At 38.3% G+C, this 14567-nt stretch overlaps 3 protein-coding genes across 3 annotated transcripts; 2 read left to right on the top strand and 1 right to left on the bottom strand.

The window, feature by feature from the left end:
• Window positions 1-1237: 1237 nt before the first annotated feature.
• LOC6646719 (kynurenine formamidase) lies at window positions 1238-2462 on the top strand. Its single transcript, XM_002069346.4, has 2 exons — window positions 1238-1529; window positions 1592-2462. The coding sequence occupies exons 1-2, from the start codon at window positions 1391-1393 to the stop codon at window positions 2377-2379; spliced, it is 927 nt and encodes a 308-aa protein (XP_002069382.1). The 5' UTR covers window positions 1238-1390; the 3' UTR covers window positions 2380-2462.
• Window positions 2410-6850, bottom strand: LOC6646718 (daxx-like protein). The gene is made up of 4 exons (XM_002069345.4): window positions 6651-6850; window positions 3669-6069; window positions 3417-3597; window positions 2410-3360 (listed from the first exon to the last, which is right to left on the bottom strand). Exons 1-4 carry the CDS (start codon window positions 6708-6710, stop codon window positions 2748-2750), a joined length of 3255 nt encoding a protein of 1084 aa, XP_002069381.1. The 5' UTR covers window positions 6711-6850; the 3' UTR covers window positions 2410-2747.
• Window positions 6851-7976: 1126 nt separating this feature from the next.
• Window positions 7977-10902, top strand: LOC6646717 (protein transport protein Sec61 subunit alpha). Its single transcript, XM_002069344.4, has 4 exons — window positions 7977-8155; window positions 8385-8452; window positions 9380-10471; window positions 10540-10902. The coding sequence occupies exons 1-4, from the start codon at window positions 8149-8151 to the stop codon at window positions 10801-10803; spliced, it is 1431 nt and encodes a 476-aa protein (XP_002069380.1). The 5' UTR covers window positions 7977-8148; the 3' UTR covers window positions 10804-10902.
• The last annotated feature ends 3665 nt before the right edge of the window (window positions 10903-14567 follow it).

Genomic DNA, 14567 nt, shown 5'->3' with positions numbered 1-14567 from the left:
AGACCAAATGTATTTCAGACTTCACTCCGTTCTCTCTTTTTCTTAAATTTATATTCTCCTGTCAGCAGTTTGGTCTTAATCGATCCAAAATGCTCCATTACTCCTGAGCTTTCCGAAATTCCATGCTAATTTAAAAAGATATGTATATGTATAGTGTACTTATACATTTGGATATGTACATACATAGATGAATATTAAACTAATTTTAAAAGTACTCTTAGTATATATACATACATACAATCTTTTACAAATTGATACTAAAAAAGGACAGCACAGTTAGTTAGAACAACACATTTAGTTAGTTTTACACATAAATATCAACAATCATAAACTTAATTTAAGCATACTTACATTATTCGAATTATTTTGCAGATTTTCTTTGCTGTTCATTTTTGTACGCACAAAAAAAAGATACACACTTTGCAACTACTCCAGTGCGATTAAAACAAAACCGAAATTAAATTGGCATTCGAAAATTATTGACATTTCATAAGTATGACCATACTCACGAGTACTTGGAAGTACCAAGTAACTTGAAAGAAGTACCGTATTCATTGGTTTCGTTTGTAGTCTTTTTTATTTGTTTCGGCTTGCTTTGATTTTGTTTTTGTTTGTTCGACTTGATACATTCAGGAACTACGAAACACAAAACTTCGAGACTTTTCATCTCGTTTCATTCGTTCCGAAGCAATATTATCAAACCAAATATAGGAAAATTTGTAAGTATTTGAAAGACTGAGGCAAATGAGTGTATTCGTGCAGGACTCTAATTTGTATACCCTAGCAATAAAGATGGTTTAATTTTAAAGTATACGCCAACGATTTTTGGAATCTTAAAGCTACTTAAATTTTGGGCGAGTGTTTCTATTCTTTTATTAAAATATAATAATCCAATTCTGCCAAATCAAAATCGGATGAATATATTGAATACAACAGACGGACTACAGAGTGTAGTCTGTTTTTATACCCTTTTATAGCCAACTTGTCTAAGTTTCGTTTGACATGGAAAAAGATTAGTTTACATTGTGCCCAAAATCAAGAGGCCTTCTGTGTGAAAACAAAATATTGAATACAGATTGCATTTGCTTGAGTATAAAATAAAGTTATATCTTTTTTTTTACTTTAAATGTGTAAGAACTTCCCTATCGAGATGGCACAAACCCCAATACTAAGTACATCTCCATTATTTTTTAGCTTTTTTTTTTGGTATTTTTTAAAACTTTCGATACTACACTTTTCTCAGCTCAAGACATTTTGGCTTCAACAACAAACATTTACGCTTATCTGACTTTGTAGAATTTTACTTATTATTTTTAGATTCTATTTGAACCTCGTGTTTGCTTTATTGCTTCATTTGATTATCACCAATCCGACACGTAGAGATTATAACATGTCTCTATACAATCAACGAGACCTCAATGATGACTTAAATCGAGAATACTTGCCAAGTTATCATTCATCAAGATTTCAAAACTCCAATCATCCCAATCAAGCTGTGCAGGAAAATTTTATCCAACTGACACTGCAACGTGAGGTAGAACAGGTTTCCAAGCTTGACATTATTTTCAATCATATCTTTAATCCTTTTCAGATGAAAAGGAGTTAACCAGCGATCCTGGCATTGTCATTCAAAATCTTCGCTATGGGGGTACAGACGATCGGCAAGTGGTTGATATTTTTCATCTCAAAACCACACCACCAACGGGCTCTCCACTTTTCGTCTATATTCATGGAGGCTATTGGCAAATGCTGGAGAAAATCCATTCTTGCTCCATTGTGGGACCATTGCTGCGACGTAATCATCGTGTTGCTATTATGGACTACAACATCTGCCCCCAAGTGACTTTGGAGGAATTGATTTCGGAGTTCAAAAGTTTCCTTGCCTGGATCTTCGATTATGCTGAAAAGACGCAAACCAGTGAGATTCATTTTGCTGGTCATTCCGCGGGGGCACATCTTTTGGCGATACTTTTAAATGTGCCACATATCACGACACCTGAGAGGCGTCTTAAGGTAAAGCGATTGTTCTTTATCTGTGGAGTTTACGACTTGCGAGAACTTTGGCCCTTGACTGAGGTCAATCCCAATAATATACTTGGTTTAAACGCTACAAATTCGAGAGCTCTGTCTCCTATGTTGTGGAACTATCCAGAGGTTTCGGTTTGGCAAGCAGGTGACACTCATTTGTATGTCCTAACCGCTCAGCACGAGAGCGTGACATTCATCGAACAAAGCCGCTCCTTTAGTGAGTGTTTGAATAAAGCTGGATTCTCTGTTACTTTCAAAATGTTTGACAATTACGATCATTTCGATATTATCGAAGAAACGGCCAAGGATGACTCGAATATATCCATTTACTTGCAGCACGCACTACTTTAAAACGAAATGCATAAAATCTTACTTGATAAGTTTTGTTTCACAGTACGATTTAATAATAATGCTTCAGCTGTTTTTGAAAAACATTTACCATCATACTTAACTTAAGTATTTCTATGTACACAATCAAAACAGATCCGAAGGAAACTCTGAGTTGTCCTTACTTCGGACTCAAGACTTTTTTTAAAATATATAATATATATGAAATTTAAAAGCTGGAAATTTTCTGTGATTTAAATATCTGTCAATCCGTTGGGGACAACTCTGAAAGCAAATTCTATGGCCAATGTACATATAATAGTCTGTAAACATAATGAAAATAATATAAATTATAACAAAATAGAGGCAAAAGGTGTCAATAATGTGTGCGACTATGACTCTTCATCGGAAATGATAATCTCAGCAGAAATTGTCTCCAGCGGCTTTTTCTCTGGCCCTTTTGTCTTCGTCTGATGGAGGCTCGCGTTTAAACTGGATACAGACATAATTTTCAATTTGCCATTGGACATGGACTCGTACGTTTCATTTGTAGGAACAGCAGCAGCATCAGTCTTGACTCTCGTCGTTCTATCATCTATCACATCCGCAGTTGTCTTTGGTTCACTTAATCCGGGCCGATCCTCTTCCGCTTCAGATTCAGCATCACTCACTTCACCGTTTTCTTTAAAATTATCCACAAAAGCATCTACATCTTCTTCATCTTCGGAATCATCTGAAGTGGTATCCCCATCCTCCTCCTCCTCAAGTTCGCCAATTTGATCTTTCTCTATGTCTATCTGCATTTTCTTCAACAAACCATTCATGGCCTTTGCTCTAGCCTGAGCACTGGTGCAGGGCTTGTCATCATCATCATCGTCATCCTGAATGGGGTGTGTTGTGGTGGTGGACTCTTCCAATGCCGATTTCTGGGCTGCTTTCGCCAGCTTCTCTTTAAGGCGCGCTTCTCGATGTTCTTCCGCGGTGAGTTCCTGCTCTCGCGCATATCTGAAATCCATTTATATTCATAATATATCGTTTAGTCTTTTTAAAACGCAACTTACTTGGCCAAAACATCACTGATTTTAGTCTGCTTCTTTTGATTATCTTTCAGCTTGGCCAGAAGCTCCGGATCAGCGGCTGCGGGATCTTTAGCATTTGCCGTAAAGTGAGTAACAGTTTCATAAAGGTCAGTTTTGCGTCTTTCCTGCAGCAAACGGCCAACCTTAACGAAGGCATCATGAGCTAAAAATATAAAATCAGATTGAATGTTCAGAGCAGTGAAAGGACTCCGCAGGAGTATTTTTTGTTTTTACCTATTCGTTTCATTTCGAAGTTGGCCAATCCCAGGTCCTTTTCCTTGTTGCAGTGCTCCAACAAGCGCAGCACATCGTGATAATCTGGAAATTCCTGCATGCGATTTACAAACGACGACAGAGTCCGATTAAATTGGGGATAGGGAGTGTCTTTAAAGACAAAGGGTTGCTTCAGTTGGCTGTGCGCGCTCTTATTCTCCCCAGTTAGATCACAGATTTTTTCATATATTTGGCAGGCACGTTTCTTAAATCGCTCCACCTGAAGATAGCTGGAGTCGTCGTCATCGTTCCAATCGACATCCGCCTCTTCTAAAGCGGTAATCCGCTTGGTTATCGTGTACAAAGTACGATTCAATTTTCGGACACGTTCATCTAAACGCTTATCGCCTAGGGACGTTTCGGTGCTGGTTGAAGCTAAAGGCTGATTGGATTGTTTTTCAGTTGTAGTATTCTCTTCCTTTTTTTCCTCTATGGCCGTTATAGTTCTTCCTTTGCGTCGCACTCTTAATTCATCGACTACACCCTTCAGGTGTAGGTAGATCATTTCCGGATCGTATTTAATTTTTTCTATGGTTGATTGAACCATTTTACGAAATCCTCGAGATTTGACAAATTTTTCGTGAACATTGTTATAGTATTTCATTAATTTAATATCGATGAGACGTTCCATGTCCGAAGACTTATCCGTTTCCCTGCTTAACTGAAGAAGTTCAGCATATTCTGGTATCAAAGGTGGCGGTTGTGTCGGAGGCTTTATGTTCGCACTAGATTGAGGATCATTCTGCGGTTGTTGCTCTTTTCTTAACTCAGGTTTTACTTGCTCTTTCTCAATGGGATCAACAAGGTTAACGATCTTTTGCTCAAGGTTTACTCTATTTTTTCTCTCAAGATTCGCTGGCTGTTCCTTCTTTAATGTAGTTTTCACTGGGTTTGACGTAATACCTGAAATTATTTTTGGTTTGTTAATGGCTAATTTCTGCGTTGCTGTGGCTCCGGCTGTTGCTGCTGTTGGAGTTGTAACCTTTCCCCTCGCTCTTTCACTTTCTGGTTTCTCTGTGGGTGGAGTTGTCGGCGGTGACTCCACTAAAACAATAGTAGGAGGCGTCGACAGTGGCTGATCCTTAGATAGCTTCTGTTGCTGTCCGATCACGTGATTTCGCCATTCCTCATCAGATTTTTTAAGTACTGTGATAGGTTGAATACGTTTTGCCTTTGAAACCGTCACGCTGACAGGTGAGAGGCTGGCGCCGGGCAGGGCAGATAACTTAAACGTTGAGCCCTTGGACAGCTGTTGTTGTTGGTTCATTGCATGAACCGGCAAGCCATGCGTCGGCGGAGGAGTCGTTGTTGGTGTTAGTTGGGGTGTAATGCTGGTAGTTGGCGGCAGATTTAGAAGGAGTGGCTCATTTAGAGCAGCAGCTGAATGAGGCGGCGTGGCCAAAAGACGCAGTGGCGGCGCTGCACTGGCGGCCATAGAAGTAGCTAGAGAAGGCGCAGCTTGTTGAACTAAGCTAGTGGAGCGAAATGGCAACGTACGGGCTGCAGTGGACATGACATTAGTGGTGTTGATAGGCGGGACTGTCGTTAAGCTGGCCAACGGCTTAGTTGTAAAATTTCCCGCGTGCACTAGTCCAGTTCCTACGCGACTCAGTGTGGCAGTCTTAGATAAAGACAACTTCGGTCCCTGTTTCAGGTTGCGGATTGAAGTTGCTGGCTGAGATTTACTCAAGATAGGCGCCGGCGACTTTTGTTGTTTCTGAATATGTTGGGATGGCGCTGGTTGTGATGGATGCTGTTGCGGTGTCTGCGGATTTCTCTGCAGTGGGGCCAAATGAGAATTCTGTAATGTGGGCAACTTGTTAACCACCAACGTTTTTTGTAATTTTACTGCGGGAAGTGATGTCAACTGTACGGGAGACGGAATAGTTTTAGCAGGCAGATTGGGTTTTCCAACGCTCTTCAGTACTGGTGTCACTTTCACCTGGTGGCGGGGTATCGACGGCAGCATGACATTAGGACTAGGAGCCTTATGTGCCATGGACCAGGCAATTTTCTGAGAGGGAACAGGCTTTACTTGCATAGTGGCGTTGTTGTTTGTAATCTTTTTGATGTTGCTTGATGCGGATGTTTGAAGTGATCCGCCTCCTGGTAGAATCATGCTAACGGAACTGCCATTGCATGGGATTTTGTTGATGCTGTTATTGTTGTTGTTGTTGTTATTCGTATGTTTCGTAACTGTTAATCCACTTGGCAAAGTACCGCCACCACCAGGTAAAGAGGCCTTCTGTATGTTGACCAATTTGTTGGGCAAAGCTTTTCTAAATGCCTGCGCCAATCCTGTGCCTGCACTTTTGTGTTGCGGTTGCTCTAATCGCCTTCGCTTAGGCCCAGGAGGTGATTGCTGGAAAACATAAAGCTTCTTTTAGAAATATCTTTAATGACACATTCAGCGGCAACCTGTTGACTTAATTTAAATTTAAATTTAAACCAAAAACCACAGAAAGCATAGTTGATGTGTGTGTGTGATGTAGTGTAGAGATAACTAAGATCCGTTAAATCTTAAATTTATGTGTAGAGTTTGTTGTGCAAAGTAAATAAAAACATTTCACACTCTGGCTTAATTGCGTCTTACATAGGTTACACACTGAGCACACACACACAAACAGATTGAGTTCCACTTAAATGCAATTAACATTTATAATTTGCCATTGCAAGAGTTTGAAAATGTCTCCAATCCTCTTTAAACTCTCTGGCAACACTTTTTGCTCTTTTTAGTTTGTCCATGTGTGTGTGTGTGAATTCGAATGAGTATGTGTGATATGCACACGCTCTTCGCAGCAGCGCGAAAAATTATATATTTGTAAAACACACACGCACACACATGCACGAATTTCCGCATACACTTATAAGTTTCGAGAAAACCTAATTAAAATAAGCTGTACTGTACTACAACCGCCCATTTACCCCCTATTTGCTTTATACCTCATCCTCCGAGTCCGAGCTTAAATCAACATAAATGACCGATGCCGAGGCTGATGCCATCTCCCTTATCCGTGAATTTAGTAGCAGTTGATTTATTTACAACGACGTTACTACAGTTTTTTCCATATGCCTTAAATTACGGTCGCTTTACAATCGTGTTTGTGTTGTTGCTTTGCATTTGTTAGTCTACGTTTTTTAATGGAGAGTTCTATGCAGAGACTAACGTTGCCACATTTCCAAATTTCACTTTTCGATATTTTTAGCTGGGTGCAGTCACACTATTAAGAGGTCGATTAATTTTTGCTTTTTGCACTAGCGTCACAGATAAAACTGCTACATTCCCACATTCCACATTCCCATGGTGTTTAAGTAAACACTTGGTAAACATACATACATATATCAGTGTTTACATCGGTATGCGGAGCAAAACGTCGATTTGTCATTGACATGTATGTATTTGAACTAAACAAATCTCAATTTGATTAAAAATAGATTAATCATTTGTTTTTGGTGGGTTTTAAACATAAAATATTTTGCCTATTGCCGAAGAAAAATGGCTTTGAAGGTCTCTACCAAAATCTCGGGTCAATGACGATTAAGTGCCAGATTATTCCCCATCTATATCACCATTATGTTTGATTGAAAATAAAAGGAGTACAGTTTTCTAGAACGCTGCATTTATTTTTACCAATTATGATTTTTACCATACAAAATATGTAAAAATAAAAAAACCGTCGAGCCGATAAAGGCTAAAATCTAGTATGTTCAAAGAGTTTCATTCAACGGGCTGATATGATTTTGACCAAGGATTAAACCTTTGATGATTTTTATAAGTAAGTATTATTAAAAATAAAACATTACAAGCGAAATTGACATATCGGTTGTGTTTTCGACGGAACTCGCAGCTCTAATTCATACGTGTTGTTATTTTGATCGGGTTTCGTTTGAAAAACATTGACCTATCGGTGTTTGTGCTATCGATGGAACTCACAGCTCTAGTTCATACGTGGTCGGTTTTTTTCGGATTTGTTCGGGTCGGCGGTCACTATTCGTGTTTTTAGGGCGAATATTCACTTTTTAAGGCGAATATTCAATTTTTTTAACGGCTAGGCGAATTCGGCCTTGTGATTATTATTGCCCCGAGCGAATTGAAGAGCGAGAGTTCTCGTATTTCAAAGTGGTTCCGTGAGATGCGGCGAATTTTCAATTTATTACTGCCAATATTCAATTTTTTACGGCGAGTTGCTCGATAAAAACAATGAAAAACATTGACCTATCGACGGAACTCACAGCTCTAGTTCATACGTGGTCGTATTTTCGTTCGGGTTTAGTTCGGGTCGGCGGCGCCATTCGGTTCTCATATTTCAAAGCGGAAACACCGTGTACGCGCACTAAAAAGAAAGGGAATAAGTGTAACTTTCTAAATTTTGTGTGTGGAAAGTGTTAAAAGGAAAATTGCATTTAGTTTTTCACCGGTTATAAACTCAAATAAATCAGGATGGGAAGTAAGTAATCGTAATATTTTATTTATTAATGGAAAAAGTGATGTTTTTACAACCCCTCACCTTAAGCACACCCTCCATCAGTCTTCAAGTTGCTTACGTATACAAAAAAAAAAAAATGAAAAATCTTTTGACATGTGTGATTATAAATAAATGCAACATAGACTTTTGCTAGAGTTTATTAGACTTTATTTTCCCATGTCTAATTAAAATATTGTTTATTGATTTGCAGTTAAATTTCTCGAAGTAATCAAACCCTTTTGCAGTATATTACCTGAAATTGCAAAGCCGGAGCGTAAGGTGCGTATGAAAAGTATTAAATATTGATAAAACGATTTGCATTGGAGTGTTTAGCTTTCCTAGATTGCTCTGCATATTTTTGACATACATATATGTATAATATATATGTTTTTAATATTTGCCAATTAGTTAAGTGTCTGTTTTTTGGTTTCTTTTCACCGTCACCACTGCCAGTGTTACCATCGCTTACGTTTTATTCTCTTGCTTTCACTTGTCGGAAAAAAAACAAATGCGCCACGCAAACAAATGGATTTCCTTTTTTCGTTTAGTAGTGGAGAGGGCAATGAAAATAATGTGTATTGGCAAAATCTGATCTAAACTATGTGCTAATTATGATTTTTATGCACGTTTTCAAGTGCCACTCTTAAGTACTAAATGTCCCAATACCCCATATTTTGAATTAAATTAATCGTTTTATGCACTCTGTTTACGTGGCAAACAATTTGGTTGTCCTTCAATAAGATTTTCATTCATAACTTTTAAAATTTTCAAATGCCCACCCAACTCATCCTACATTTCTTATCACAGATACTCCTATTTTCCCTGCCTGCTACTTGTTGCCATACCTACTACTAACTACTTTTTCGATACGAAAAAACACTAGATGGCAACACTGATCGACGTGGAAATGTCAAACTTCGGCTTGCCGACTGAATTTCCAACGTCAGCTTCGGTGCCCGATTGGTCATTGTTGTTGTTGTTGCCTACCATATGATTTGATTTTGTTTAAATATTAACTGACGTACACACAGCGAAAGCAATACGTGCATGTAGGTCAACGTAGCATAGTCAAAGAAGAACAAAAAAATAGTTTCATGAGCATAAAAGGTCATTGGAAAACCCAATGCAAATGTGTAATATTTAATATTATTTTATATTTCTGGTGATATTTACTTAACGTCGGTTATCCATTTGTTTAATTTGCAGATCCAATTCAGGGAAAAGGTATTATGGACTGCCATAACGCTATTCATTTTTCTTGTTTGCTGTCAAATTCCCTTGTTTGGCATTATGAGCTCCGATTCCGCCGATCCCTTCTACTGGATTCGTGTGATTCTGGCCTCCAATCGTGGTACCCTGATGGAGCTGGGTATCTCACCCATTGTGACATCTGGTCTGATTATGCAGCTGTTGGCGGGCGCCAAAATAATTGAGGTCGGTGACACGCCAAAGGATCGTGCTCTTTTCAATGGAGCTCAGAAATTGTTCGGCATGGTCATCACAATTGGCCAGGCAATTGTCTACGTTATGACTGGCATGTATGGAGATCCATCGGAAATTGGTGCCGGTGTTTGCCTGCTGATCATCATTCAGCTGTTTGCAGCCGGTTTAATTGTGCTTCTGTTGGACGAATTGCTGCAAAAGGGATATGGTTTGGGATCCGGTATCTCACTTTTCATTGCTACAAACATTTGCGAGACAATCGTGTGGAAGGCGTTCTCTCCTACCACTGTGACCACAGGACGTGGAACTGAATTCGAGGGCGCAGTGATTGCCCTCTTCCACCTGATGGCAACCCGTAATGACAAGGTTCGCGCCTTGCGTGAGGCTTTCTATCGCCAGAATCTGCCCAATTTGATGAACTTGTTGGCCACGGTTCTAGTCTTTGCTGTAGTCATTTACTTTCAAGGATTCCGCGTGGATCTGCCAATCAAGAGCGCCCGCTATCGCGGCCAGTACAGCAGCTACCCCATTAAGTTGTTTTACACCTCCAACATTCCTATTATTTTGCAATCCGCCTTGGTCTCGAACTTGTATGTCATTTCGCAAATGTTGGCCGTCAAGTTCCAGGGTAATTTCTTCATCAACTTGCTGGGAGTGTGGGCTGATGTAGGCGGCGGTGGCCCAGCTCGGTCCTATCCAATTGGTGGCCTGTGCTATTATCTTTCACCGCCAGAGAGTGTCGGTCACATCTTGACCGATCCCATTCACGCACTTCTTTACATTGTCTTTATGTTGGGCTCCTGTGCGTTCTTCTCCAAGACTTGGATCGATGTCTCCGGCAGCTCAGCCAAGGATGTAAGTACTTTTTGGGTTGCCTTTTTGCCAACTATTAATCTAATCTGATACATTTTTATTTTCGCCAGGTTGCCAAACAGCTCAAGGAACAGCACATGGTGATGCGGGGCCATCGCGAGAACTCCATGATCCATGAACTTAATCGTTATATTCCTACGGCCGCTGCATTCGGCGGTCTCTGCATTGGCGCTCTGTCGGTCATGGCCGATTTCCTGGGTGCCATTGGCTCCGGCACTGGTATCCTGCTGGCTGTGACTATCATATACCAGTACTTTGAGATTTTCGTTAAGGAGCAATCCGAAATGGGTGGCATGGGCACACTGCTGTTTTAAGCAGATAGAGCTAAACACTTCATCATAGTTCCCATTCTCCTACACTTCATACGCCCATCAAACACAATTTAAGCAAAAAATAAATTTATTTTTCGTTCAGTTTTCCGATTTTGAATAGTTTTTAGTTGTATTCAAATGTGAGACGTTATTGCTTAAGTTGAACATTTCAGCGAATTGAATGAATTTCAATGTAATTAAATGTTTGTTTTAAATTCAATATTTAAAATTGAATTACAACACACACACAGAGTACATTGAAATTGAAAATAATACTGTCAACAAAATAACGTAAATTAGATAACTTTTTTAATTAAAAATATTGTGTTTTTTTTGTTGTGGGGAAGGGTGAAGTTGTGTCTTTCAGAATCAGGATTGCTAACTAGAGTTTGAAGCAATTATTGTTAAAATAAATAATGGAAGTACACCATGGTAATTTTACTTTTATGGATCATTTTGGTTGCTTGAATAACCTGTATTTATTTAGTTAGTTCCTTTGTTACTTTTTTAATTTGCTTCTGATCTATGTGTATCCGGATAATCTGGTTATAGCTATCCCTTTTGTTGTTCCTACATATATTTTATCGCTTTCTTCATTGCCCTTTCCACAGCAGGATATTTTAGAATATTAGTTGTGCTAGTTTCCCGTATCTAATTTACTTTTTGTATTGTTTTAGAATATATTTGTTGTGTAATATGTTTTATGTCCTATTCGTAGGAACTCATATGTTTTCTGTCTGAGAAGTCTAGTATACGCATCAGATTTGTATATCCTTGTTGCATCCTCCCTAATTTCGCGTCTGAATTATTTAAAATGAGGAAGTCATTGTTGATATTCTTCTCAGTCGTTAAAATGTTTTTCATTATAAGATCTGCGGGTGAGTTCGTCTTGGCATATCTGATAAATCTTTTTTCGGTTATTATAAATGAACAATATCCATAAACAGTCTTCTTAATATATTGCACTTTGCAGCACAAAAAATTGAACAATTTTTCCGACAATTTTTTTTACAGATTGCTTAAGCTGATGTTGAAATCAACTAATTTTTTTTAACAATGCGTTCAAAATGGAATTCATATTGGGAACGTTTCCAAAATATATATATTCTTGATCAGCATAAAAATTTGAGTCGATATAGCTATGTCCGAGTTCTCGTCCGTGCGCCGGTGCAAAGCTATTGGAACGAAAATTGGTATTTATGCTACTTATGATGCGGGTAAGATTATGTTTAAAAAATTATGCGGATCGTACCACGATATCATTTAGTGATATACGAAAAGTAGATGAAGTAGTTGAAGTATGCCTGTAAAATATACTAATGTGATAGTTTTTATACCATACACCCATAGGGTGAAATGGTATATTAAAGTCGCCAAAATGTATGTAACAGGCAGAAGGAAGCATCTCCGACCCCACAAAGTATATATATTCTTGATCAGGATCAAAAACCGAGTCGATCTAGCCATGTCCGTCTGTCCGTCCGTCCGTCCGTCCGTCCGTCCGTCCGTCCGTCCGTCCGTCCGTCCGTCCGTCCGTCCGTATGAACACCTAGATCTCGGAGACTATAAGAGCTAGAGCCACCAAATTTGGTATGCAGTCTCGTGTAGTATGTACGCTTATCGGGTTTGTTTCAAATTTTTGCCACGCCCCCTTCCGCCCCCAGAATTTACATAAAACTGTTTTTCTTAAAAAGTATAGCAGATAGAAACATCAAATTTGGTTTATATACTCGTTTAGTTAGCGCGCAGAAAATAATTGTTCCAACTTTTTGCCACGCCACCTTCCGCCCCCGGAATTTACATAAATCTGATTTTCTTAAAAACTATGAAAGCTACCGACATTAAATTTGGTATGTAAGCTAGCTTAATAAACACGCAGATATTGACTATTTAAAAATTTTGCCACGCCCATTTCCGCCCCTGAAAATTAAACAAAACTGATTTTCTCGAAAACTAACAAAGCTAAAGTCACCAAATTTAGTATGTGTACTGGCTTAGTATCTACGCAGCATATATATATTTTAATATGTTGCCACGCCCACTTCCGCCTCCATAATTTAGAAAAAACCGATTGGCTCTTGCAATTTTTTGACCATCGCGATCAAATTTGGCAGACTAATAAATCTTTTCTTATTCTATCAAACTACCAAATTTGATTGAAATCGGACTAGAAACATGCAAAATATACGTACGAACGTATTTTGCTACGCGATCCATACGGGTAGAATTGGCCGTTGGCTAGTGGCGGCGCTAGAGTGCTCGTGTGTTTGTAGAGTGAGCGAGATAGCAAATGGTACGAGGCATGTTAAAACAATTTAGTAGACATACATTTGGTTTTCGAAATTTTAAATATTTGTTTCACCTGGTGTATGGTATACCCAAGTCGGCGAGACGACTTACTTACTTCATTAATATAAAACATCGTTTCCCCAAATGTAAAAACGATCGCATATACAAAACACAAGATAATGTCAATATCGCCACGGTTAATTAAAGAAGAAAGGTTAATCAAAACAAGTCCACTAAGTACACAAAGGCAAATAGCAAGCACTGCTTTCGAAAGGATTCAAGCCTAGTCTGATGCGACCAAAGGCAAAATCCATACACTGAGATCGGACGGACTAACACAGTACAAATCGTTTGACCATCTTTTTATGAAAGAATTGTGGATTTTTGTAAGCTGAAAGGTAATTTAATTTTTTTAAGACGTCCTAAAGGACTACTGTGTAAAAAACAAGTGACCAGCTGAGGGAAGGTACAATGCAAAGTCATTACCTCACACTTGGTGCAGGATTGAACATTTTTTATATAAGCTTGTAGCCGGCTAAATGAATCCATTTCTCTATAATTGAGACAAAGTTTGACATCGTCAGCATACATACATAAGCACGCGGATAAATATTGACTGATGGAATCATTAATGAATAGTGTCAAAAGCAAAGTGTCTCTAAAGACTTAAAAAGAAATAGGAAGATTCCACAGATAATAATGTTTTGAAAAAGTTACAAAACTCATCGGTGTTAAATGTTTTTTAGAATTCACATAATTATAACATTTCCTAGCATCACGGGAAAACTTTTGTTCACAACGCTAAAGATAGTTTGTATAGTATTGAGTATAAAGCACCTTGAACTTTTAATAAGAGACTGAATATAGAGTATAATATAATGAACCAAGTGTTTTTTAAAACTTCTTATGATATTAACACGCATTTTTTTAAGTTGGATAACTTTCGAGAGAATATCAAAGAGTGAATAAAAGGAATCATAAAAGAAATAAACAAATTGAATTCCCATTAAATGATTTATATTATATGCTTATACTCCAACTAATGTCAGACATTATAGAATATTAGAACCAGTAATATAAGCATTAAAAGATTTTGAATTTACTCTTACACCGACAAACTAGATCTCCTGAGTTTTAGAAAATTGAATTAATTCAAATTTTTTTTTTATCTGTTACTTACATTCCTTAATGGTATCCCCTATGGGTGCTGGACATGAAAACCGAAACCCAAAAACTTCCCAGCAGCAGCAATAGCAAAAAACTGACAGAAAACAACGTCACACAAAACAGCACAGCTCTTGCTACTGCTGTGACATTTTTTGATTTCGGATTTTTGCTATTGCTTCGACTTTTGGTTTTAATAGTTTCGAAAGTTAAACGAAAAAAGAATTAGCAATAGAAAAACGTTTGAAAGTTTTCTCCGTTTTCAAATCCTGGTTCCACGCAGCTAAACTATCGGGCCTTTGTCGAAAATCGAT

Source organism: Drosophila willistoni (genome assembly GCF_018902025.1).
Source record: "Drosophila willistoni isolate 14030-0811.24 chromosome 2R unlocalized genomic scaffold, UCI_dwil_1.1 Seg167, whole genome shotgun sequence".
Lineage (NCBI taxonomy): Eukaryota > Metazoa > Arthropoda > Insecta > Diptera > Drosophilidae > Drosophila > Drosophila willistoni.
Note: the sequence above shows the minus strand (reverse complement) of the source record. Positions and strands in the feature narration are given on the sequence as shown.